The following is an 8,227-nucleotide window of genomic DNA, read 5'->3' as shown; positions in this document are numbered from 1 at the left end:
ATTTCCTGGATTTGAATGTTGGCCTGCCCTACTAGGTTGGGGAAGTTCTCCTGGATGATATCCTGAAGAGTGTTTTCCAACTTGGTTCCATTTTCCCCCTCACTTTCAGGCACCCCAATCAGACGTAGATTTGGTCTTTTTACATAATCCCATACTTCTTGCAGGCTTTGTTCATTTCTTTTTCTTCTTTTTTCTTTTGGTTTCTCTTCTCGCTTCATTTCATTCATTTGATCCTCAATTGCTGATACTCTTTCTTCCAGTTGATCGAGTCGGTTACTGAAGCTTGTGCATTTGTCACGTATTTCTCGTGTCATGGTTTTCATCTCTTTCATTTCGTTTATGACCTTCTCTGCATTAATTACTCTAGCCGTCAATTCTTCCACTTTTTTTTCAAGATTTTTAGTTTCTTTGCGCTGGGTACGTAATTCCTCCTTTAGCTCTGAGAAATTTGATGGACTGAAGCCTTCTTCTCTCATCTCGTCAAAGTCATTCTCCGTCCAGCTTTGATCCGTTGCTGGCGATGAGCTGCGCTCCTTTGCCGGGGGAGATGCGCTCTTGTTTTTTGAATTTCCAGCTTTTCTGCCCTGCTTTTTCCCCATCTTTGTGGTTTTATCTGCCTCTGGTCTTTGATGATGGTGATGTACTGATGGGGTTTTGGTGTAGGTGTCCTTCCTGTTTGATAGATTTCCTTCTATCAGTCAGGACCCTCAGCTGTAGGTCTGTTGGAGATTGCTTGAGGTCCACTCCAGACCCTGTTTGCCTGGGTATCAGCAGCAGAGGCTGCAGAAGATAGAATATTTCTGAACAGCGAGTGTACCTGTCTGATTCTTGCTTTGGAAGCTTCCTCTCAGGGGTGTACTCCACCCTGTGAGGTGTGGGGTGTCTGACTGCCCCTAGTGGGGGATGTCTCCCAGTTAGGCTACTCAGGGGTCAGGGACCCACTTGAGCAGGCAGTCTGTCCCTTCTCAGATCTCAACCTCCGTGTTGGGAGATCCACTGCTCTCTTCAAAGCTGTCAGACAGAGTCGTTTGCGTCTGCAGAGCTTTCTGCTGCTTTTTTGTTGTTGTTGTTGTTGTTGTGTAGCTGTGCCCTGTCCCCAGAGGTGGAGTCTACAGAGACAGGCAGGTTTCCTTGAGCTGCTGTGAGCTCCACCCAGTTCGAGCTTCCCAGCAGCTTTGTTTACCTACTTAAGCCTCAGCAATGGCGGGCGCCCCTCCCCCAGCCTCGCTGCTGCCTTGCCGGTAGATCACAGACTGCTGTGCTAGCAATGAGGGAGGCTCCGTGGGTGTGGGACCCTCCCGGCCCGGTGTGGGATATGATCTCCTGGTGTGCCTGTTTGCTTAAAGCGCAATATTGGGGTGGGAGTTACCCGATTTTCCAGGTGTTGTGTGTCTCAGTTCCCCTGGCTAGGAAAAGGGATTCCCTTCCCCCTTGCGCTTCCCAGGTGAGGCGATGCCTCGCCCTGCTTCAGCTCTCGCTGGTCGGGCTGCAGCAGCTGACCAGCACCGATCGTCCGGCACTCCCCAGTGAGATGAACCCAGTACCTCAGTTGAAAATGCAGAAATCACCGGTCTTCTGTGTCGCTGGCGCTGGGAGTTGGAGACGGGAGCTGTTCCTATTCGGCCATCTTGCTCCTTAACCTCGAAATTTCCATACTCTTTTCCATAAAGGTTATACTAATTTACATTCCCACCAGCAGTGTACAAGCATTCCCTTTTCACCATATCCATGCTAACATCTATTGTTTTTTGACATTTTAATAATGATCATTCTTGCAGGAGTAAAGTAGTATTTCATCGTGGTTTTAATTGCATTTCCCTGATGATTAGGGATGTTCAGCCCCTTTTCACATGTTCATTGGCCATTTGTATATATTCTTTTGAGAAATGTCTGTTCATGTCATTTGCCCACTTTTTATGGGATAATCGTTTTTTTTTTTTTTCTTGCTGATTTGTTTGAGTTCCTTGTAGATTCTGGATATTAGTTATTTGTTGGATACACAGTTTGCAAATATTTTCTTCCATTCTGTGGGTTGTCTGTTTAGTCTGATGATTATTTCTTTTGCTGTACAGAAGCTTTTTAGTTTAATTAGGTCCCATTCATTTATTTTTTGTTTTATTGCATTTGCTTTTAGGGTCTTCATTATAAATTCTTTGCCTAAGCCAATGTCCAAAATAGTTTTTCCTAGGTTATTTTCTAGAATTTTTAAGGTTTCAGGTCTTAGATTTAAGTTTTTGATCAATCCTGAGTTGATTTTTCTATAAGGTAAGAGATAGGGATCCAGTTTCATTCTTGTACATGTAGCTAGCCAATTTCCCCAGCAACTTTTATTAAATAGGGTATCCTTTCCCGAGTTTATGTTTTTGTATGCTTTGTCAAGGTTGGTTGTAGGTATTTGGTTTTATTTCTGGGTTTTCTACTATGTCTGTGTGTCTACTTTTATACCAGTACCATGCTATTTCAGGAACTATAGCCTTGTAGCATAATTTGAAGGAAAGTTTGGTTCTTTTTTTTTTTCTCTTAAAAAAATTTTTTTTAGAGATTGGGTCTTGCTCTGTTGCCCAGGCTGGTCTCAAACTCTGGACCTCAAATGATCCTCCCATTTCAGCCTCCCAAAGTGCTGGAATTACAGGCATAAGTCACCACACCAAGTGAAAGTTTGGGTTTTAATAACTATGTATTACAATGTGTATTACTAAGAAGAAATAGTAAATAGTTACTCTTAGTTGGTTTAAAAAGAGAGAAAAACACTTTGGGGAAAAAAAAACAAAACAAAATCCAGCACCTAAAAATTACAACTAGCATCTATATATCAATTTATAGTTTAGAAAACACTTTGATATTATTATACTTCAGTCCTAGTTCAGCCTAGCATATACTAAACATTCAACACTTGTAAATTGAAGAAAAATTACAGTAAAATTGTTAAATTTTACATATTGTAAAGAATTTCTGGTGGTATGGGATTTCACTAAGTATTTGGAGTTAAAAGACCTGTAATGAAAGAGATGAATGTCTTATCTACTTTTTTGAAGCCTTTTTAATCCTATACATTTTCAATCTGCATAATTATGTGGAATTTGGATTAAGGATGGGGCTAGTAGTCAAGCTTTGGATCAAATGGAATAAATATGTGGTCAAGTACAAGTGTAAAAACAATAAACAGGGTAGGCCAGGCACAGTGGCTCATGCTTGTAATCCCAGCACTTTGGGAGGCCAAGGTGGGCGGATCACCTGAGGTTGGGAGTTCGAGACCAGCCTGGCCAACATTGGGAAACCCCGTCTCTATTAAGTATACAAACTTAGCCAGGCGTTGTGGCACATGCCTGTAATCCTAGCTACTCGGGAGGCTGAGGCAGGAGAATTGCTTAAACCCGGGAGGCAGAGGTTGCGGTGAAGCGAGATCGCGCCATTGCACTCCACCCTGGACAACAAGAGTGACACTCCGTCTCGGGGAAAAAAAAAAAAAAAAAAACACCAAAAGAAACCAAAACCAAAAACAATAAACAGGGCCAACGACAATAAGCATCCCAAATCACTGGAGTTATCCATTTGATTACTGTATTAGTGGGTTGCCTGCTAGATGTCAGTCAGTTTTCTTAGATAAATTTTATCGTTAAGTACAAGATGAATAATCATAAATTGCCGCAAAAGCATTAATAGAAGGTGAATGAAATACATTTTAAATTATTTCCCAAATTGCATTTAAAATACCTTCTGGCCTATAATCTCACTGACTCTGGAGGCTGAGACAGGAGGATCGCCTGAGTTCAGGAGATTGAGACCAGCCCAGGCAACACAGCAAGACCTTGTCTCTACAAAAACAAAAATTAAAAAACTAGCTGGGTGAAGTAGTGTAGTGTGCACCCATAGTCCCAGCAACTCTGGAGGCTGAGGTGGGAGGATCACTTGAACCCAGGACTTTGAGTCTGCAGTGAAGTATGATCATGTCACTGAACTTCAGTCTGGGTGACAGGGCAAGACCCATCTCTAAAAAATAAAAATAAAATAAAATATCCCCTGAAATTATGTCTTTAAAATGCAAAATCTTGAAGAATGCATCCCCAGTAAAATTTTAAAGATAGTTTTAGATTTTTTTTTTTTTTTTTTTTGAGATGGAGTTTTGCTCTGTCGCTCAGGCTGGAGTGCAATCCACGATCTCAGCTCACTGCAACCCCTGCCTCCCAGGTTCACTTGATTCTCCTGCCTCAGCCTCCAGAGTAGCTGGGATCACAGGCGCCCGCCACCACACCCAGCTAATTTTTTGTATTTTTAGAAGAGAAGGGGTTTCACCATGTTGGCCAGGCTGGTCTTGAACTCCTGACCTCAGGTGATCCACCCGCCTTGGCCACACAAAGTGCTGGGATTACAGGCGTGAACCACCATGCCTGGCCAGTTTTAGATTCTATTGTATAAGAGAAAGGCTAGTTCTCTACCTTGGGATTTGATTTCATCCGTTGCTTTCTCCACCACATTGTCGGTGGCCTCTTTTACAGGAACGTCTGGCACACTCTGTAAAGTCTTTGAAAAGAGAAAAAAAATCACCAATTTCAATGTGACTTGATTTTCCACAAAGTTGTATAAATTATTCCAAGTAAAGGAAAGTTTATTGCTTTGTAAGAGTTAACCAAACATCCCTAGTTAATTTTTCTGGGATATAATGTATACTAGAAGCAAAGAGGTAATCACAGTGTATTTTTTGCATTTACAAGATAAAATGTGTTGGTTCAAAATGTCATCACATCTTCCTATTACTAACAAAGTAATACGCTAGGAATCATTTTAGATGACATTAATTCTTGAATTATACAACACTTTATAGAAACATGATTTGAAACTATAGCATAGGGAAATCAGACCTTTGGAAATGCTACTGTTTTACTGCTAGAATCACTTTCTGTATTTGTGGCAAAAAGAAAAAGCATTTCATCTTAATTGAGGAAATAAAGTATTAATTTTATGAATAGCAACAAAATAGTTTTTGTATACATGCTAATGTACTTTAAAAATCTGACAATAGAATTTTTTTTTTTTTTTTTTTGGAGACACAGTTTCACCCTTGCCCAGGCTGGAGTGCAGCGGCACAATCTCAGCTCACTGCAACCTCCACCTCCTGGGTTAAAGTGATTCTCGTGCCTTGGCCTTCCAAGTAGCTAGGATTACAGGCATGCACTACCATGCCCGGATAATTTTTGTATTATTAGTAGAGATGGAGTTTCGTCATGTTGGCCAGTCTGGTCTCAAACTCCTGACCTCAAGTGATCCACCTCGGTCTCCCAAAGTGCTGGGATTACAGGTGTCAGCCATCGACAATCAGTAGGATATTTTAAAAACTCACATTAGTCAACTCACTTGTGAATCTATAGGACTATTTTCAATTGCCTCCCCTTTTCTATGAAATGTTTTTCTTTATTGTAGCCTTGTATTTATTTAAACACAGAGTTACTTAAATGATTAACCTGGAAATTACATTTTCAGCACGATAGTAAAGTGATCCTAAAAGCTGGTCGTTACAGTTTTTAGGATAACTTTAGAAAGAATTCTTCATTTATCTGTAATTTATAACAGCTCTTCACAAATAATTTACCTGTCTATGGAAGTTTCCCACAACTTACTCAAATGAATCAGCTTAATAATCAACATGAGTTTGTCCTTTCCCTTTTGCAATTTTATTTATCTTTTTGAATACCCACATCTTTTCTTTTACCATAAGAAAATTGATTTATCTAGTTTATTCTCCAGCATTAATATCTGATTTATTCACGCCAACTCTACCTCATGAAGCTCGTTCACTTCAGTTGAGTTCCATTTCCTCTTTTTGTCTTTTCCATTTTCCTGAAATAGAAACAGTGTTAGTAAATGGCATCCAAAAAGAGCTGTGGATTAAACTACTGTCTTATACTTTAATACAGTAAGCTTTTAACTTTTAAAAATTTCACATAATGAGTAAATATCACGCCAAATAAAATTACACAAAGTAGTTGTATCAACAAATTCAAACAATAACAGACTTTTATATACAATCAAGGAATGCCAACCAACTAGAAGCAGGTCGCCATGACTCAACTGTTATTTTGACCCCCTTTTCAGCATTTCTGTCAAAATGCTGAATACTTCAACCAAAAAGAGAAATAATTAAATGATAGACTATGATTTTGCATCTCAGTTTTCCCAAGAATGTTGAATCTCAAATCTTCTCATAAATGTAATAAACCTATGTAGGACAAGAACCTGATCAGGTCTGACTTCCTCTTGAGATGTTGACTCATTCATCTGGACTCCAAAAGGTATCACCAAATGGTACAGAAGAATATTACTAGACCAGTATTAATAACAAAAAGAAAGAAATATTAATAAACATCACAAAGTACTCTATAAGTTAAAAAATCTCCCTTGCTCCTGCCCTCACCTCACTCCACAATTCTATTGAATGACAAATTCTCAACTGCTGAACTTTTCCAACTGTATTACTGTTATGGCTGTTGCTACTGACCAAAGCTAGATTATTGCTCAGGGATACAAGAAAACTCACCATAGTAATCATCACTACTATCATTTAAAAAAAAAAAACAGTAATGCAATTGCATTTTTTAACATGATTGTCATCCTCATTAATTTTTGAGATAACAAGGTGAGGTAAAGCGAAACTTTTATGGCTACCTAATTCATGCCAGAAAGGTAGATAGAGAACAGAATAATAATATCTCAAAAAGCATTTTTTTTTGGCAAGGGAGAATTCCAGAAGAATGTGACTTATCTGGTTTATTTATTCATATCGAGGTATTAAATAATTACCAGATCCCCACTTTACTGCAAATGACTATAGATTCACAGATTATTAAATCACTGCCATGCCAAAAATCATTTAAGAGTTTATGTATATATGAGCTAGGTATTGTGTAAAGACGAAATTATATTCACACAGTCTCTGCCTCCAGGACAGTTACAGTCTAGATACTCTAATTTGAAATAGTATGTATCTAATGCTCTAACGTATTCCCTTTTCTTTTCTTTTCTTTTCTTTTCCTTTTTTTTTTCTTTTCTTCTTCTTTTTGTTTTTTTACAGAGTCTCACTCCGTTGCCCACACTGGAGTGCAGTGGCACAATCTCGGCTCACTGCAACCTCCGCCTCCTAGGTTCAAGTGATTCTCCTTCCTCAGCCTGCCAAGTAGCTTGGACTACAGGTGCTCACCACCACGCCTGGTTAATTTTTGTACGTTTAGTAGAGATGGGTTTTCACCATGTTGGCCATGCTGGTCTTGAACTCCTGACCTCAAGTGAGCCACCCTCCTCGGCCTCCCAAAGTGCTGAGATTACAGGTGTGAGGCACCACACCTGGCCATTCCCTTTTCTTTTTATCAACATAACACATGTTCTAGCTAAATAAATCAAAAGTACTGCCTTTGGAGAGAAAAGTTTCCAACATTTAAAAATAGCTGCCTCAAAGCCTTTTTGAAGCACTTAATAAATAATAAATAATAGAAAATAAATGTATGTGATAGCTCCCAACTGTATATTCTCAACAGCCTCATTTCTTTGCTTATGGTGTCCATCTCCTGAAATTGCTGAGAAGCTTCCTTCCGTTTCTTTTAAAATCTATTTGGTTTGCATGCATTCAGATACATTCAACTCAATAAGCCTTTATTGGGTGCTTTCTATATGCAGGCAAATGTTGGGGCTTAAAAGGATTAATATGACCTGCCTTAAAGAGTTTCCAGTTTAGGCCGGGCGCAGTGGTTCACGCCTGTAATCCCTGCACTTTAGGAGGCCAAGGCGGGTGGATCACCTGAGGTCAGGAGTTCAAGACCAGCCTGGCCAACATAGTGAAACCCTGTCTCTACTAAAAATACAAAAAAGTAGCCGGGTGTGTTGGCAGGTGCCTGTGATCCCAGCTACTTAGGAGGCTGAGGCAGGAGAATTGCTTGAACCTGGGAGGCGGAGGTTGCAGTGAGCCGAGATCATGCCATTTGCACTCCAGCCTAGGCAACAAGAGCGAAACTCTGTCTCAAAAAAAAAAAAAGTTCCCAGTTCAGTGAGGGAAACAGATGCAATTCAATCTGCAAAGTAAAAGAGTAGAGGTACACACAAAATGTTAAGGAACAAAGAAATAAGCAATTAATTTTCCCAGGGTAGTTATGGATGTTCTCACAAAGGAAGTTGGATAGTAAAAGACTAGTAAGAAAGTTTTGTGTAAAGGAGGGGGGAAGGATATTTGAGGCAGAAGGAA

The 8,227-nt window shown here is 39.7% G+C and overlaps 1 protein-coding gene across 1 annotated transcript in view; it reads right to left on the bottom strand.

Moving 5' to 3' along the window:
* The window catches only part of EFCAB5 (EF-hand calcium binding domain 5), a 181,928-nt gene extending 175,464 nt beyond the window's left edge, over nt 1-6,464 (bottom strand). The window contains exons 1-3 of the mRNA XM_025363693.1: nt 6,232-6,464; nt 5,776-5,835; nt 4,437-4,521 (exon numbers count right to left, since the gene is read on the bottom strand). Coding sequence (XP_025219478.1) covers nt 4,437-4,521; nt 5,776-5,835; nt 6,232-6,273 — 187 coding nt within the window. The 5' untranslated portion in view covers nt 6,274-6,464. The remainder of the gene's footprint in view (nt 1-4,436; nt 4,522-5,775; nt 5,836-6,231) is intronic.
* Nucleotides 6,465-8,227: the final 1,763 nt, after the last annotated feature.

This window comes from Theropithecus gelada, chromosome 16 (genome assembly GCF_003255815.1).
Source record: "Theropithecus gelada isolate Dixy chromosome 16, Tgel_1.0, whole genome shotgun sequence".
NCBI classification, from domain to species: Eukaryota; Metazoa; Chordata; class Mammalia; order Primates; family Cercopithecidae; genus Theropithecus; species Theropithecus gelada.
This window is presented reverse-complemented; position numbering and strand designations above follow the sequence as displayed.